The sequence below is a fragment of the Spermophilus citellus genome (genome assembly GCF_964194105.1).
Source record: "Spermophilus citellus genome assembly, chromosome: 15".
In the NCBI taxonomy this organism is placed as follows: domain Eukaryota; kingdom Metazoa; phylum Chordata; class Mammalia; order Rodentia; family Sciuridae; genus Spermophilus; species Spermophilus citellus.
The window spans coordinates 97009584-97028610 of record NC_138195.1 but is presented as its reverse complement, the minus strand read 5'-3'; the positions used below and the strand labels follow the sequence as shown (position 1 = coordinate 97028610).

Genomic DNA, 19027 nt, shown 5'->3' with positions numbered 1-19027 from the left:
TAATAACATTTTCCAATTCACTAAGTCTCTCTGTTCACCTCTGATTTATAATCTATTATGTCCCTTCTAATGACTATGTTTCTATAGACTGGTTTTCAGGTCCCTTGTTCCTATTTCTGTGTGAGTGAATACCATCTTAATTAATAAACTTTATCACGTGTCTCTCTGAGCACTCTAAACATACTCATTTTCAGGTCTCTGTCAGCTCATTCAACCCCATTTACTTCATTTACTCCTAATTCACCTCACCCCCTGGGGTTTGCAGCCCACACACCTGCTTTTTCTGCCATCTCCTGAACAGGCGGTGCCCTGCCCACTCCACCTTGTAATACCCTGGCTGTGCCACAGGAGCACCAGATGGATCCTGGGAGGCCCCACTCCCTGGTGACACCGAGGTGCCTACCGAGTGCCCACCGAGTGCCCACAGGGCCCACAGATGGCTCTGGCCTGTCTCTTTCCAGGACTAGTCTTGCGCCTCTCACTTCTGACATTCCAGACCTAGGAAGGAGATTTTATTTTTCAGAGCAGTTCTAGGTATACAGAAGAATCAAGCAGAAGGTACAGCAGGGTCGCCCATGCTGCTCCCACCCTTCCTGCTCTGCCTGTCCAGGTGTGCTGGCTCTGTCCCTGCAGCCTGCTGGGCTCAGGTCATACTACCTGCAGGATGACAAAGGCTGTACAAAAGCTCCTGGACACTGGTAAGGTGTCACCTGAATAGAGTGGCACGGAAAGGAATGTAGGGCTTACCTGTCCCAGGTCAGACACTTGCTGTCATTACAGACCAGGCCTTCAGAATCAGCAGGTGGCTTCCTAGGAAGGCCATGTGCCCACAGGAGCGTTGGTAAAACAGATGGATCTGAGCTGGGAGGAGAGCTGGTGCTGCAGAGGCCACTCTGCAGTCAGGCACCAAGCCAGGAGGGCAAGCCTGGTGGACCCTCTCCTCATACACCCTGTGCCCCAGACAGACTGTCGGCTTCCTCCATCCTGTTCGTGTCTGAATCCATTCCATGCTTTCCTGGGAAGCCTGCTGCCAGCAACAGCCACAGCTCTCCACCTACAGCCTGCCCAGGTGTCTCATGGTCAGCACCAATGCCCCTTGGGCCAGGGCCCAGCTTCTCTGCAGTTGTGAGGATGGGGCCCAGATGGGGGGGCCTCGGTACCAAGAGGAGAGGACAGAGCCCATGCCCCTGGGAATGCTGTGAGATGGGGAGGGCTGTCACCCACCTCACCAGGGCACAGCTGAGGCTTCCCTTCCTCTTTTACCCTCATCGCCTCCTCTCCGCCTGGTCACCTGATTGTGGCTAGGTGGACTCTAACTCCAGAATCGGGAATGAAGGACGGGCCCCACAGGCTCACCATGCAGGACCTGCCTAGGCAACTCAGTTGCTTTGAGAGCTGGTCTTGATCCTGTCACCACCACGGTTCCCTCTCAGTGAGTCATCAGAGGAGGGCTCTGGGGGCTTCTAGGCTCCCTGCTGTCTCTCCCCTCAGCACACAGGCGCCTCCAAAGTGGACCATCACATCCTCCTGGACTTTTCCAATGGCCCATCATCTGACTGCCTCCTCCAAGCTCCAACACCACACTGTGTGAACGTACATCCTGTCACACACCCAGCACCTCTATGATGCACTTACTCACCCACAGCAGCCAACAGCTTACTGCCATTACACGTGGGACACACTTACAAATGTTTGAACCAAAAATTAACTAATTATTGCTCCCCTCAGTTTTCTGCTTCGTGTAAGTGAAAGTATGTATGCATGTATGTCCTGAGTGTACATGCACAGCTCTCTGGCCAGCACATGGTTTCACAAGGCAGGGGCCTTCATTTCTCCCCACGGGGCAGAGCCCAAGGACACACAGGTTGCCAGAGCACACTGAGCTGGGGCAGCCCTGGGGCAGGGTGTGCCAGAGGCAAGTCCACCAGAGGGTTCCTCCCTGGAAGCAGTGGAGCCAGATGAGCTGCAGGGGGCCAGCAATCACCCCTGCAGGTGCTGGCAGGTGCACTGAGCCCCGCACTGAATACACCTGCTGCCCTCTGGAACTCACCACAGCAGCTAACAGCTTATTGCCATTACACGTGGGACACACTTACAAATGTTTGGACCAAAAATTAACTAATTATTGTTCCCCTCAGTTTTCTGCTTCATGTAAGTGAAGGTACGTATGCATGTATGTCCTGAGTGTACATGTACACGTGTGTCCTGTTTAAATATTTCACTTTCCAAAACAATGGGGCATTATTTGCAATAATTATATCAGTAGACTGAATACATACAATAGAAGACACAATGTTATCTTTGTATAGTATAAGTTGGTAATATTGTATAGTATAATTTGGTATAGTATAAATTGGTAATGTCTTAAGAGTTCTGAAGACATTTTTAACTAAATTACAGATAAATTTAAGTGTAATTTTGTTATAGTCAAATGTTTTGATGAGATATTTGCAGAAAACGTGTTCCTTTTGAGGAACTATAATCACAATTGGTTCAAATTGCATTTCTGAAAGAGTTATAACATGAAAAATGGCACAATGCATAACACTGACACTTACAACCTGTGACCCTGAGATCTTCCCACATGTTCTTTTGTCTGGGCTGGGATACAGCACCAGTCCTTTCAGAGACCATGAGAAAGACAGCCTCACCCTCAGTGTCCCATGTACCCTTCTGCCACCAGAAGGTGGTCAACAGAGAGGAAAGTAGGGCCCCACCTGTCCAAGACCACCAGCCTGTTGAAAAAGGATCAGAGCTGGGATCCACTTCCCTACTTCCTGGGCCAAAGTTCCTTTCCCCTTCCTGCTTCTGGCCCAGCCTGAGCACTCAGGGTCAAGGTGGGGAGGGGTGGCCCAAAGGCACTGATTCCCCCAAGTCATCAATGGTACAGGAACCTTTCTGACAGAGATCCTCAGAGTGACATCCCCAGGTACTCCCCCCAAAATACACATGCATACACACACACAGGCCCACACATGAACACATGCAGCCATATGCAAAGATGTACACACAGACATTCTCATGCATAGATTTGGCTGTGCTCAGGGTGCATGGTGGAAAGCACAGGGATAAGAATCCTGGGTCCTGCTACAGGCCCACATGCTCAGGACCTCAGGGGCTCCTGGAAGTCCCCAGACGTAGATGTTATTGCCTGGGCTGCTGCAAATGAAACCACATTTATGGGTGGAGTGGAGGCCCCTCAAATGTCTGATGGGTCTCTGCCCTCCTGGTCATGTTCTAGAACTTTCTGGTCACTGACCACCTTCTGAACCCTTTAGCTGTGGACTCCCAGGACTAGACAGGGGTGGCAGCAGCTTCACAGTCCTGGGGAGGTGGCACCCTTGCTCTTGGAGGAGCCACTGAAGTTCAGGTGAAGTCCAAGCCATGCCCACACCTCTCACTCACCACGTGTGGTCTCTGCTTAAGTCCCTGTTAACAGGGCTCCTTGAGCCTGCAGACAGATTGCGAGTACAGGAGGTTTCATCTACTAAAAGACCGCATAAATCGCAGCAGAGGAAAAAGAGGGGCTGGGGGAGGTTATCGCCTTGCAGCCCTGCCGTGAAAGGCCTGCTTGGAGCATTAGTGGAATTAATTCATCTCTCACCAGAGCTGGCGGCAGGGCCTATGATCTATGGTAACAACCAATTTCTCACTACGGGCAAGAGGAAAAAAATGATTCAGCCCGATCGACTACACAAATCTGCTTTTTAAAAATGGCCTCACATTATCTGGAGTGTTGCTCCCAGAGGCGTCATGTGAAATTCATGCCGAGCCAAAAGCACCCATAAATCAACAGAGAAAGTTTTGTTAGTTTTAGATGCAGTGGGCTATAATTATTTAGAATTGCATTATGCTTCTATCAAGGTAATTACATTTAAATTATCCCTAAGTGATGGCAATAAAAGAAAGAGAAATCAGTCTTAAACTAATTCCCTCCCCCAAAATGTGCCTGAACATAGTGAAGGGCCTGGCAGAAGGCATGGGAGCAACGAGCCCAAGCAGGGCTGCAGGGGCTCCAGCCAAAGCCTGTCGCCAGCAACACTTCTGCACAGAAGCCCTCAGAGCACAACTTATTTTGTGAAGTCCTGCACATTAAACAGTATCACATTTCCAATATAATATCGGAGTTTATGATTTTAAAACTGAGATCTCCCTTCTATTAATTGCCAGAATGAAAGGAAGCACACAAATCTGTTTGCACAGCACAGGCCATAAGGGCAAATGCACAGGGTCCTAAGACAGCTTCCCTGAAGACAACTCCAAGAGAGCCAATGTCCCCACAGGCCCAAGCCTCATTTGCCACAAAGGACTGCTGTCAGTTGACCACCAGGCTGTGGACGGCAACTTGCTGCTTTTGGAGTCTAGGCTGGGGCCCACTCAAAGACACACCAGGCCCTTCCTTTCTGTGAGCTTGCTCTTCCAGAAACACACTCTGTCCCCTGCCGGAGGACAGGACAGCATGGCCCCAGAGTGAGGCCACAGGGTACAGGAAGGGCCTGGACCCAGGCGGGCACCTTCCTGTGGGAGGGAGAGCACCATTTACATTGGGAAGCACGCCTCACCCCACTAGCCCAGGGCGCACAGCACTGCCCACGGGGGCCGAGTCGGAGCACCTTCCCTTCGAGGGGCAGCACAGCACAGCAGAGGCCCCCAGACCTCACTGGTCTGGTTCCTCGTATTGCCAAGGCTGCGGGGTGGCAAGGTGACACCTTCAGAAGAAGCCCTGCTGAGGGCATCAGGGACTCACAAGATGCCACAGAAAGACCTTCCTGTCCGGCTACTCTGCCCAGTGCTTGGCTCCTGGCCTTTCCCTGTTCAATAAGAGTACCGTGGTACTTCACAGAGTCCAGGATGCATGCCCACCCTCCAAGGATGGACAGAAGGTGAGACAAGAGGACCTGTCAACCCAGGTTCTAAAATCATGAGTGAGGTAATCACTGGAATCACGGGCACCAGTGAGGCCACGCACACTCCCAGGAAAAAAGGCTGCTTGATGGGCCCTGGAGAGAACACCACTCTCCCAGGACACGTGGGAGCTGAGCACACGGTACAGACATGGGCACAAGGCTCTTGGGAGACGACATGCAACAATGGGAAGCAGGTCTTGGGCACAGGCTCACACCAGCTCTGTCTTCAGGGGCCCATGATCTGCTATAGATTCACCACCCTCTTATCAACATTTGAGCCAGTTTAAAGTAGCATTTAAAAGACAAAGTTGCAAAGAAAGATACTCAAATGCTGCCTGGGGATACCTCAAATGCCAACCCCTCTCCAAGAATCACCACTACACTACTGCCTGTGCCCTGTGTCCAACACTGCCCCCTTCAGTTCACCCTGCCTGGCCTTGGTCCAGCCCTGGCTTCCCCAGAACCCACTGTTTCCTCTTATACCCTTCAAGTCTGTTCTGATCAAAGATGAGACCTGGGTCAGGATCGGCCCCAAAGAGGTATCTACCAGACTGAGGGCCAGTGTGGGGCGGATGGAGGCTTGAGCTCGGCTATAACTGGCTTCCTATCCACAGAGGCTCTGAGGTTACTGCAGTCCCCACTGGCTTTGCCCACAGCAATGTTGTATTGATACATGGAAGGTCCCAAGTTTTTCTGCCCTCCTCTCTGAACCCCAGACACTAGGTGCAGAGGGGGCAAAGAAGCGGAGCCTGGGGGCAGGCCTGCGCCAGCTGAGCATAGGAGGCTGGCCCACTGACACCATGTCCTTGGCCTGCGGAGGATGGATGAGGAAGCCGAGTCATAGGGTGACAGAGTGCCCATCCTTCATGAGGCGCCACAATCCCTTCACTCAGGCATAGTCATAAAGCAAGTTGATAAAGCTGTGGCCTTGCTCAACATCAGCTCTGCAGGCCAGTGCGGCCACTGTGCTGTGCAGCCCCTCACAGAGAAGGAACTGCAGAAAGGCCTTCTTGGGCTGAGCAGACAAGCCTGGACACGTCCCTGCATCCTGGTAAGAGTGGGCGGGCCGAGGGTAGCAGGCATCGGGGAAGGAGCTCAGTGCCACCTCAGGACTGGAAACACTCTGACCACCAGACAGAAACCCCACTGTGACCTGACAGATGATAACGGGGCAAGGCCACACACAGTGATCAGCAGGTAAGCTGCACAGGCTCAGAGGGTTCGGAAGATGCCAGCTCTCAGGAAGGGTTGCCAAGTGGCAGAATCCACATGGTGTATACAGCCAACAGCTGCAGACGAATAACAGCCACACACAAGAGGAAAGGCTCCAAAGCCCGCTGGACACAGCGCGTCAGGACTCTGCGCTTCTGGGCAGTGAGACAGTAAACCACTCCCTGGCGTTTTAATTCCCAGCCCTCCGTGCGAAGCAGCACAACCCTGGGCATGTCCTGGTGCTGGAGGCTAGCTGCCCAGCAGCGCCACCTGGCTTCAACACTCCTGCCCACTGACACGGGCCCAAGGCCTTGTCTGTGAGAGGACCCTGTCCCAGCCCCTGGCCCTGGGAAGGTGAGAGGCGAACCACGTCCCCGTGTGACCCGGCACATAGTGACTCCTAGCCACAGTGCAGGCTGTTTCTGCCAGTCAGTTGGGCTTCCATGCTCTCTAGGGGGCTGGGTAACTTTCCTGCATGCTTGGGGGAGGGTCTTTTTTCCTGGAAAGGAGGTGCCAAAGAATTGACCAGTCATCTGCTACTGGAATCCACAGGTTCCCTCCACACACATCTAGGACAGCCAGGTCAACCCACATGCATCAGAACCTCCCAGGACAGAATCCTGGAGAATGGCAAAGGCAGGCTGTGGTCACCATCAACAGAGCATGAGTTGGTAACTAAATTTCATTCCTGTTTTGCTCACTCTGAGAAACAAATGCTCTGTTGAGAAAGCCAGTACCTCAGGGAAGTAGTCCTGTGGAAACTTCTCCTTCTCCAGCATGGGGGTGCTCTCCAGGGTGTCTGAGTAGATCTCCTTGCCAGTGACCTTTCTATACTTCTTAGCTGGAAAAGACCAGAAGAATGACGTGAATGACCCCACCGTGGGCCCCATCCAACCAGCATGTGCCACTCAGGCTGTGCCCTGCTGCGTAGCCCTGGCATTCAGGCAGGTCCTCGGTGGGGAGGAGACAGGCCCACCCTTGGCAGCTGCTCTGGACACCCTGTGGCTCGTAAATTCCTGCTCCACGACCTGGACCCCGACACTCCACTTCATTATCCCCTAGGAGCTCCCAGCGGGTAGATTTACAGGGGCTAATTGGCACCCTCTTTTAAAGCCATGAATATATTGAAGAGGGCTGTGGAATGACCATTCACGTAGACCGTCACATGAATTTATTTAATAACATCGATTTCCTCCACACACACAGCCCCATCACTCATATTCCAGGGAAGAGTTTCCATGTCAGATGGAGGGAGGGACGCACCTGCCTGACCAGCTGCTGCCCAGAGCCCCTCAAGTCCCAGGGACATGGCTCCCGATGCCTCCCTAGGCTGGCAGGGCCTGTGGATGGGGCTGGCCGGGGTTCTGTCTCACATCCCCATGTCCTCAGTGGTATGTGACTAAAGTGCCTGACTCCATTTCTCAAATGGCTCCAAAGGCAGGGGCTTGGGGCAGACAGTTGCCAGTCTCTGAAAGACAGCTGGGAGCCAGAGCAGGACGTGGTCCAGAGGCTGCTGTGAGTCAAGGCAGGGCCTGACAGGGCCCAGCCCAAATGGCACCCCAAAGTCCCCTGGGCCAAGAGCAAGCACTCTCAGGGCGACACTCCTGCGGTGTCACACAGATTCTTGGATTCCAGCTTTGGCACATGTGGCAAGCTGTACTGGCAGCTTATGTGCAGAATGGCAGCTAAGACCTGCGGCTTCCGGAGCGCTAACCACACCATGGCAGTTTGGGGCAGTACAGGAGCAGAGTGAGGGATGTGGTGCCAAGAGCCAGGGCTGAGCCCACTCTGGGTTGACTCACGGAGAGCCAGGCCTGAGGAGACAAGCTGGAGCCTGGCCTGCCTGGGTCTGTGACCCAAGAAGCTCAGATGGGGAGAGGCTGGGCCAGGGCACTGAGCAGCACACACAAGCACTCTCTGACATGGGATTCTGCACCCATGACCGGGGACTGCCCACATAACCAAAGCTGCACTTCTTAACGATCCACCAGCTAGGTCCCAGCTGGGCTGAGTGCCATTGCACCGGGACACTCTGCAGGTATGCCTGGTACAAGGCTTCTCACAGCATGACAGCCTCTGAGGTCTCAGCACCCTGCTCACGATGGACATGCAGGATAGGTACCACGCTAGCATGCAGCTACGGAAGGCGGTGCAGGCTGTGGGGTCCATGGTGTTTCAGGTGGCTGTAGGAAGCCACTGTGCTTGAGAGGAGAAGCAAGGGACTGTCTTGCTTTCCTCTGAGGATGGGGAAGAGACTGGGGCAGGAGTAAAGGGAGGGCCTTCCTTGTTTAAAAAACTGGTTTTTGGAAAACTGTTAGGTTTACACAAAAAGGAGCAATATAGTTCTCACGTGTACCCCCCAACTCCTCTACTGGTATGCAGGTGGCAACTGAGGAACCAGGATGGACATATTATTACAAATGAAGTCCCCTATCCATTTGGGGCTTCTCTCTTCTTGCTGCACATTCTAAGGGCTCTGACAGATGCATAAGAATGTCCTGTGTCCACCAGTATAGGTTGTGCAAAGCAGTATCTCTATCCTAAACGTCCCCTGGGCCACAGGCTCACTGCTCTACCCCAGGCAGCCACTGGTCTTTCAGTGTCCAATTGGGTTTCCTTTTCCAGACTGAGACCCTACACCAGTTAGCAATTCAGACTCTTCTTCCACCTTCCCGTGTCCTCCAGGGGCTGGGCAGCACTCCAGGCTGCTCACCACCTGCCTGAAGACTGCAGAGGACATCTGGAAGCCAGTGGCATGGGCCTTCTGATGGCCCTTCCTCAAAGCTATTGGAGATTCTGAGGATGTCCCTCTCCACATAACTTTTATGAGCAGTCCACTTACAGGAAGTAACTCATGCTTTACCTATAGATCAAGTGGAGAAGAACTGAAATCTTGAGAACTTTATCTTCCTATCGTTCTGAGTCCATTTAGGTGCTGCAACAACATACCGCAGCCTGGAGGGTGTGAATGGTTTGTTTCTCACAGTTCTAGAGGCTAGAAGTCCAGAATGAAAGCGTTGGTGGACTCTTGAGTCTGGCAAGTGTCCTCCAATGCTAGAAGGGAAAGCTGGGTCTGGGCCTCTTTCAAAGGCTGTGCCCTCGTGGCCAGGGCCCTCCCAAAGGCCTGTCTCCTGATGTCTTCACTTTGGAATTCAATATACGAATGGGGGGTGGTGCACACACGAGCACTCAGACCACGTGAATAGGGCATAATTCCATTTTCCCAGACCTTTGATTTCTTTCATTAGAGGTTTATAGTTTTCCTCACAGAGATCTTGGTTTAAATCATATTTTGTTTTGTTTTATTAAGTACTACTTTTAGTGTGTGCTCATGTGAACAGTTTGTTCTTTTAATTCCAAATTCCGCCTGTTATTTGCAGATATGTAGGAAAGCAGTAAGCTGTGTTAACTGTATCCTGCAACACTGCTATAATTGCTTGTAAGTACCAACCTTCTCAGGCGCTGTTGACTTTTTAGGATTCTCTAAATAGAAAATCATGCCATCTGAGAACAAAGACAACTCTATCCTCTACCCCACCCCAATATTCCTTCATTTCTTTTTCTTTCTTTTTTGCCTTTTTCGTCTTATTTCAAGAGCTTAGATTTCCAGTAGGATGCCATAGTGGTTGAGAGGGAACATCCTTGCCTTGTTCCTGATCTCTTCCTCAAATTTTTTGTTTACTAATGTCTCATTAATTTTAAAGCTGTAGTTTATTTATTTTTTTTACAAACATTTCCTCTCTTTTTAACCAAGTTTTTAATCTATTTCTAGTTTGCTCAAAGTTTTCATCATGAATGGATGCTATATTCTATCACATGCTTTTCCGTATCTACTGAGTAATCACATAATCTTCTTCCTCAACCTGCTGATATGATGGGTCACATTAGTTGATTTTCAAATGCCAAGCCAGTCTGAAATATCTGGAATGAATCCCAGTCACAGTGTAAAATCCTTCTAATACATTCCTGGGTTCAATTCCCTAAAATCTTGTTGAGAACACTTGCACTGTGTGAACACGAGAGACACAGTCTGCAGTGGTCCTTCAGGATGGCCCTCTGGTTTCGGTAACAGGTGGTAATGCATGCTGGCCCCACAGCTAGAAAAGCTTTCCGATGTTCTAAGTGTAGCTCAATGGGCAATTCTGGTGGGAGTTCAGAAGACCAGAATGCTGACAGGACTGTGGATAATAAAGACCAGGCTCATGAGGTTTCAGAAGAAGAAGATTCTATAGGAAATTGGACTAGAGATCATTCAAGTAATGTGCTGGCAACAAAGTTATCTACAGTTTGTCCATGTCCTGAGACTTTCTGTGAGGCTGTCATTAAAGGTGATGGACTAATTAACTGGGCAGAGGAAATTTCAAAGCAACACAGAATTCAGGCAGCCTGAATGGATATTGCTGACATCTTCTATCCGGGTTTACTGTGATATCAGGAGTACAGAGCAAAGCAGAAAGATTTGAGAAACTTGCAGTTTGGCAAGTGAAACTGGGGCTAAGGATGGTGTGGTTGTTAAACTGATAACACCACTAAAGAAATGCTAAGTACTTTACCCAGAAACAATAGATACAATGGCTTGAGAGCATCTCAGGCTCATAAGGGTGCCCTGCTTGTGGCATGGGGTAGGGGAGTAAGGGGGTTTGCAGGAAGTTGTTTTATTGTGAGGCACTCAGAGGCTGCTGCAGCCAGGAAGCTTGGCTACTGCTGGAGATGGTGGCAGACCTTGGTGTCAACTACTTGATGCTGGTTCTGCAGCATTGAAGGATGCTGGAGTTAGGGGGTCATGAGGGCTTCTACTAGATTTCAAAGGAAAACCTGAGAGGCCAGGCAAAATGTAGCAGGGTTGGAGTCCCTGCAGGCTACCCCTGAGAGGGTGATGCATGAAGGTATAGGAAGGAAGCTGAAATGGCAGTGAGAACCCTGGGATTAAGAGATGCCAGTAATATAGGACATCTGCTAAGGAAAGCTGCAGCTCTGAGCAGAAACAGGCCAAGAGAGAGGCTGTCCAGCTGTAACCAGAGAGGCGAGAAGGAAGAGGTATACAAAAGCATCATGGAGAGAATATCAGTATTCTATGTAACCCAGATGCTGGGTGTGCCACTATAGTTTTTGTTTGCCCAGCTAGATTCTGGTCTTGCTTTCTTTCGTCCCATCTCTTCTTTTTATGCTCCTATTTTCCCCTACTGGAATAGAAATGTTTATTTTGTGCTATTATATGCTGAATATATGAAACTTGTTTTTTAATCTTTACAGGAGAAAGCACCCAAGAGTTTTCCTGGAGTGTCAGATATTCTGGACTTAGGACTTTTGGGCAATGCTAAAACTGTTAAGACTGTTGGAACTCTTGAAAATGGACTAAGTGTATTTTGCACTGTGAGATGGGCATGAGCTTTTGGAGGTCATAGGCTGAATTGTTAAGATTTGGATATGTGGTATCCCCCACAAGTTCATGTGTGAGACAATGAAAGAACTTTCAAAGGTAAAATTATTAGATTATGAAAGTTGTAGCCTAATTAGTGGGTTAACTCATTGATAGGGATTAACTGAGTGGTAACTGTTTGCAGGCAGGGTGTGGCTGCAGGAAGTGGGTCACTGGGTTGCACCTTTGGGGTTTATATTTTGTCCCTGGTGAGTGGAGCTCCCTCTGTGTCCTGTTTTCCATGTCTTGAGGTGCTTTTCTCCCCCATGCCCTCGGGCCATGATATTCTCCCTCACCTTGGACCCAGAGCTATAGAGTCCATCATCTACAGACTGAACCTCTGAAACTGTGAGCCAAAATGAACTTTTCCTCTCCACATTATTCTTGCCAGGTCTTTTGGTCACAGCAATGAAAAAGCTGACTAAAACAACATGGTGTATCTTTCTCTATTTCTTTGCTTTTAATCTTTGTCTTTATATCTTACGTGGGTTTCTAATATACAACACACAACTGGGTGCTTTTATCCTCTGACAATCTCCTTTAGACCCTTCACATTTAAAGTGAGTAACATCTACCATATTTGTAACTTTTTTCTTCATGCCTCTATACTTGGTTTCATTTTGTCTCCTACTCCTTCTGTCTTCTGTGGTTTTTATTGAGTATTTTATATGGTTCCATTCTTTTAAATAAAAGTTTTCTTTTTTTTCTTTTTTTTCTTTTTTTTTGGTACAAGGGGCACTTTACCACTGAGTCACATCCCCAGCTTTTTAAAGGAATTATTTTGAGAGAGGGTCTTGTTAAGTTGCGTAGGACCTTAACCCTAACTTACTAAAGTTGGCTTTTAACTTGCAATCCTCAGCCTCTTGAGTTGCAGGGATCACAGCCATAAACCACTGTGTCTAGCTTAAGTTCACTTTCAAAAACCACTGATCTCCTTCATAAGCAGTACACATTTCTTATAACAGATATTCCCAGAAGATTGGACCGAGTGACACAGTCCTCTTGAGGGCAGACCTTGTGCAGAAGAAGAGAGCCTCCTGGTCTTGACCATGAGAATGTGGAGGGCAGGGCTCCTGGTGGCAGAACCCACAATGTGTGGTCCCGGGAGTTTTCTCCCCACACTAGTCCACGCTCAGCCTTAGTTCCCACAGCCAGACTCCAGGGGCCGTTCCTGCTCCTCAGAAGCCATGACCCTGTGCCTGTGTGTGTGTGTCCTGGGCACGGGATGTCCCAGTTCTCTCAGCCCCTGGTGGATCTGGGAAGGGCTGTCTATATGAAGTTTGTTTAGCTTCCTCTGAGAATAGGAGCCGGGCCTTTCAAACTGCTCACATGTTGGTCAGAACTGGAGTCCAGACAACCTCGTTTCTGTATCTTTGGGTACTCCTTAAATTTCAACTAGGCCCTTATTTTTTTAATTCAGGCTATTACTTTTAAAAGTTTATTCAAACTTTTTACAAATTCTAAATTGTTCTACCGTAACTCAAAGCCAGAAGAACAAGAGATATGAGGAGCAGGGGGCAGCCATGCTCACCCCAGCCTGTGACCCCATAAGACACATGCCAGGTGACACTGACAGGTCGGTGACAACAGCTGCTGGGCTGCCACTGTGAGCATCTGCACTACTAACACCATCCTGGAATCACACAAGCACCTGAGTACGTGTCCACTGTCTTACCTCATTTATGCCCTTCCAACAACGTGGAAGCCCCTCAGGAAGGCTTTGCTCAAGTTACACACCAGTCTAATGCTACAGTTCTGAACAAACTGTAAGTTAGTCTGATTGATTTCATTTAGTAGTAAAATACGTATAGAGACTCCTTTGGGGGAAAAAAACAAAGAAGAAAAGAAAGTTGTACAGGTTTGAGATCCCTTGAGGCTTGACATACAACCTTCTCAGGAGCTACCCCCATCTGCCCTCAGCTTCACCCAGGACACACTATGTCTGAACATCTGCCACTGAGGACATGGTGCCTACAGGGCCACAGGCAAAGGCCCAAGAGCTCCCTCGCCAACCACGCGCCTCATGGGAGCACCAGGTGCTGATATTTAAAAGTATCTGAAAAGCTACCGACAGCAAGCAGTGACAAAGCTTCCCGTTGTCGACAGTGAAGGACTGCAGCTCAAGCAATGCAGAGGAATGCTCCCCGAACTCGCACAGGGCCCTGCCTGGTGGGGAGAAGCAGAAGTCACCACCTAAATCCATGGACAGAATGAGCTGTTGTCACGGCTAGCACAACCTCAATGACATCTCGGGGTGATGTGCCTGACTGCAGACCTGCACGGAGCTCAGGACACTGACATGGGTATCCCATATCTGGCGGGCCCACACTGAAATCCGCCTTCTGCCTCAGGAAGGACAAGGGTGGCAGGCATGTCATCGGGAGCGTCTCAGAGTGCAGGCACAGATGCTGGTCTTGAAACGAGGGCAGCATTCTCCATGGGCACAACCGCAGCCGGCTGCCCACTTCTGCTCCTGATGCACACGGCCCTCTTATTCTGCTTCATCTCTCACACTCAACAGGAACACCATTTCCTTCTCCTTGCGACTCCTGTGGGAACGCCAGGTCCCCAGCCAGGGCCTCAGCCAGAGCAGAAGAGGTGGCTGGGGAAGCAGCCCAGGACCCGATGAGCTGGACAGCCAGGAGCTTACGTGGTACACCAAACCCAGACCACACAGGCCCTCTCACAAGGACGCAGGCAGAGGGGACCCAGAGAAGGCAACAGAGGTCAGAATGGACTCTTACCTTTAAAGTCAAACTGGTAGATATTCTTTAAGGATTCATGAAGAAAATAAAAGCTTCCTAGTGCCTGTAAGAGGAAAAAGAAAGGCCAGATCAGAGGCTGTGCTGGGAGCATTCCCAGCCTCCGTGGGGCGCTGAGCAATGAGGGAGGCATTCCTAGGAGCGGGGGTCTACCTCAGGGGCAGAGTTCTTGCCTGGCATGTGCAGGGTCCTCAGCTTGATCCAGAACCCCAGGGGTGGGAAGCAGTGGCACTAAGCCACAGCAGGTTAACTACCTCTGACTCAGTTGTGGCCACTGCCACACAGGCTTGCCCTGAGGGCCTGCCAGTACCCAACCCACCTCCAGGCTTGGGTGCACAACTAAACTGGGAGATTGGGGCCAGGGCTGGGCTGGGCTGGGCGTCTCCAAGTGCTGACCCTTAGCTCCAACCCTGGCTGGCTCAGCTGTCCCTACGTGGTGTGGGCTCTGCACACCCACCCACTGGGCACTGGCCTCTATCTGTCTAGCCCCTGTCTCCCTCTCACCTCTTCATTCCTCAGGACTGGCCTGCAACTCCATGCCCAACAACCATCAGACATGCCCCATCTGTGGATTGAATAAGCCATCACGGATGCCTGCTGCATGCCACACGGCATTCTGCGTTCTGGGCAGACAGACCCACAGGGCAAGGCTGGCCATGAAACAGCACACTGTGCTAAGGTTACCTGCTATTGATCCGAAATTCAACTTTAGCTTGCTGTTTTTACATATACATGTGTATGCATGTATACATACAGTGTATGCATGTTCATACATGTATATTTACGCACACGCATGTATATATGTACATAAACATATTTTTCTTTTGCTAAATTAATCAATCCTGACAAGAACCTTGGGGAACCTCTACCACTGGCTGCAGTGGTGGTTACAAAACTGCACACATTCGTCAGAACTCACTGGCTTGTCCTTTACAATTAAATTTTGCTTTTATAAACTCAACAAACAAGGCTTACTTTTGTGGACCCCTCAACCCTACACAAAAGACATAAGAAGTCCACAGAGGGCTGAGCTAATAAGATGGGGCACGAGGATGCTGGTCAGGGGAACCTGACCATGGCCAGACCACACAGGGCCTTGCATGTGGGAGAAGAGTTGGTTCTAACTCAACTTTGTTTGAGTCCAGTCCTCAGATTAGGGAATGTGCAGGCCAAGGATGCAGTATGTCCTCACACACGTGCACATACCTGGGGCTTTGCTTCTGGCTGAACAATGAAAGGCCCCATGGTACTTCACTCCCACTCAGAATGTGGGACTCTGACAAGAGCTCTCTCCTCCATGACCATGACAGTACCACTCAGTGCAGAAATCGACAGTGGCATCCACATGCCACCTGACATCAAAGACCAATCGGTTTCCCCCTTGCCCCAAGTGTCTTCCACAGCCCTCCACACACTTGAGCCCTGCAGCTCTGTGGACATGGGCTGCCTTACACAGCTGGCTTGGGTGTGATTGTGGACAAAGACTGCAGGGGCTGCCCTGTGACATGGGAGGCTACTGAAGCCACCCAGCGCCGGGAGGCAGCCAGGTGGGAAGTAAAGCGGCCAGGTTGGGGCATGTTCTGAACTTTTGAAGGGAGGATGGGATGTGGTGACACTGGCCTGGTCCCTGCCAGTGTCTCACATCCCTTTGGCCCCTGGATGGCTCTGCAGCCCACTGGTATGGTCTCCACTGCACAAGGAGCCAAGGAGGCTGTGCTTGGCAGGCCCAGCTAAGAGCAGCACAGCAGGCCAGGAGCACAGGCTCCCCAGGTGACTGTGCACAGAGAGATGCAAAGCCCAGCACTCCCTGTACCTGGCCTCCCTGAAACACCAGAGCCAGCCTCAGTGCTACCTCCTTGACAACTTTTATTAAAAAGGCAATCTGGCAACATACAGAAAATCTTTTCAGATCCCATAGTCCTCAGCCATAAAATCCCACCCTGGACCCATGGCAGCTCCTCAGAGGCAACTCACAAGCAGCACACAGAGCAAGCCTCCTTCAAAAGCCTGCATTCGTGGTCCCAGCACTTCCAAAGGAGGTGCATGTTCAAGGAGACAGACAGTTACCTTTCCACAATCCTCTGATCTGGTTCCACATAAACAAATATTTAACAATGTAAACGAAGGTGAAATGTACCACCATGTAAAATTTAGATGGAAAATAAACTTGTTTTAACAATTATGAACAAAAAGTATTAGAATCAGTCAACTCTTGCCTCGAAAAATGCCATGTCATTCTCCGTCCAGGGCCAAGTCTGCACTGCACTTGCCAGACTCTGTCCCTGCAGAGCCGGGGGGCAGGTGAGCATGGTGAGGCCCTGGTGAGGCCCCTGATCGAAATACAGATAGGTCCTCGCTGACCTCTGCTTTTTAGGACGAGACCGACAGTCCGTGAGTAGAAACTCCAATCTGCAAAATTCAGATTCTTCTGAATTTTGGTTTTAAAATTTGGTTTTAAAATTTCTTTTCTAGCTGTCAGACACCTGAAATTCATGATCACTAATGCAGGAGACCCCAATCTAGTCCTCACAGGCAGGGCACCCTGGTCTCTGACGTGGTGCAAGCCACACCTCCGGGAGGCTGTGCCCTGCTTCTGTTGCTCTGTGTATGTGTGTGGACTGCCACCTGCTGTCCTGGGTCCAAGATGGCCAAACCCAGTGTTAGACCCTTGGCTCTCTGCACACCACCTATGTCCTCTGCCTCTCCCCAAATCTCCTCTTGATCATGCTCCCCAGGTTCCACCCTCCCTCCCACTCAGCCGCACGCCATGGAACCTGGCATCCAGTCTCTTATGAGTCCTGTGGACACCATCCACTCTTTCCATCTCTACCCACACCCCACAGCCCATCTTCCTGCCCAGTCCCCTGCTCATCACATCACCTCTGTCTCTGGAAGAACCCAGAGCTTCCACTGGCCCGTGTCTGCCTCTGTCTCCATTCATATAGTAGCAGCCAGGCTCCTGTGCACTGTGGTCAGAGACCAGCAGATCCACTAAGGCACTTGCCTCTGGGGTCAGAAAGATGGACTGAGTTAGGTCAGAGGACACCTCACCAGAGAACAACGTGAAACTCTTGGACACAGCAGCTAGCTCCTGTTATGGAACAGAACATACTCTGAGGTGCACAACAGGGCTCTTCTCCGGCCCCCAAGGCCCTGGACGTGAGGGGCTGCTTGGACTGCCATGCAGTGTTTGTTGAGACCTAGGAAAGGGGACCAGCCACAGCTGAGCCGCAGTGTACATCCTGTTCCAGCTGGGGAGGACTGGGGCAGGATGTGAGCTCCTATGTACACACACATGTACACACACTGCCCGAGGAAGGCAGGAGTGCCCCAGCCCCACATCCTAGCCACCAACCAACTGCAAGCCACTTGGGCCCACAGATTTTCAAAATCTTCTGTTCAGGAGCCAGAGTGAAGGAAGCCCTGAGAGGTGCCTCTGGTGACCTGTGGGTGGGCCTACACTGTTCCAGAGCACCTCCTCTAGCAGCTGGTCCAACACAGTGCACAGGATCTCTGCCTCACAGACAAGCCAGAGGACGGGAGGTTGTGCGTGGGGCCCTACACTAGACCCCAGGCCTGGCCCGTGAAGTGACTGTGACCCTGCGTGTTTCCACATCCCTGGCTCCAGGGCCTGCCTCATGGCATGCTGCCGATAGGTCCTGAGCTGGCGGACCGGGTGCAGCATGTTCTCCAGCCAGCAGGCACCCTGGTGAGCATCCTCACAGGGAAGGAGTCACCTTCACTGCAGGCCCTGAGAGCAGCCAGCTTTTAGTGGCTTTCTTTAGCAAAGTCGAGTTGAGGCCACCTCTTGGTATGAGAGAGTGACCATGCTCCTCCAGGACCCAGGGAAAAAAATGCCAAGACCATGCCCAAGGTGAACAGAGTGTCCACTCTCCAGAGCTGTTTTTGAGATGGAGGAACTGAAGAGGTGAGAGGAAGGCCACACAGTCAGTCACACACCTCTCACCACGTGACTAAAGCTGATGTCACTCCATAAAGTTCACCGTAGATAAATGGAAAAACATTGCCAGTTTAGACACAGAAACTAATTCACAGTCAGTGAGTGACTGAAGTTCAACCCAACTTCCCTGTGTCCACCCACTCTGTCCATATGAACAGGGGCCCAGGGACTGGGTGTCTGTGTGACGGTGATTTGGGCCTGCCAGAAGGAAGTTGCCAGCACCCTGGCCCTGACCATGGCCCAGGTAGACAGACTCCTGTCATGGCCTGTTTGGCGAGGAAAAACTGAATTACTTCTTATACACTGATAAACCTGATGGTCAGGAGGGCTTAATTTTCCACTAGTGAGAAGCCATATAGCTGCTGCTGGCTCTGCCATAACTGCAGGTGCAGGGCAGGGGCCCTGTTGCCCCTGGAGGCAGTGACAGGAGCCAGAGCTCCCCACAGTGCTGAGGAGCAGGCTGGTGGCTGTCCACTCAGGGCCAGACTCCCTGCTCAGCTGGCACATGGCAGGGACTGCCCCTCACATTGAGCAGCCACTTCCTTGGGGCGAAGCAGGCTTCTCAGGGCACTCAGCAGCAACGTGGGGCTCCTGGCTGAGATGCAGCGGCTGCAAGGCCACCCAGACACGTCTCTGACCTCAGTCAGAGCACAGCGATGTGGCAAGGCTCATACATGGCACTCTTTAGCTCTGGAAGCCGAGTTTGACAGCAGGAGGCCCACTTGGCAAACACAGAGCCAGAACTGCTGCGGCAGACCCCTGCCCA

At 51.0% G+C, this 19027-nt stretch overlaps 1 protein-coding gene across 8 annotated transcripts in view; it reads right to left on the bottom strand.

Annotated features, from left to right (window-relative positions):
* The window catches only part of INPP5A (inositol polyphosphate-5-phosphatase A), a 175029-nt gene that overhangs the window by 56192 nt on the left and 99810 nt on the right, over positions 1-19027 (bottom strand). For all 8 annotated transcript variants that reach the window (XR_014018879.1, XR_014018880.1, XR_014018881.1 and 5 more), the window contains 2 exons: positions 14283-14346; positions 6857-6960 (listed from right to left, as the gene is read on the bottom strand). Coding sequence is in view for 4 of the 8 variants with exons in the window: in XM_081266977.1 (XP_081123103.1) it covers positions 6857-6960; positions 14283-14346 (168 nt within the window). In the remaining 4 variants the exon portion in view is untranslated. The remainder of the gene's footprint in view (positions 1-6856; positions 6961-14282; positions 14347-19027) is intronic.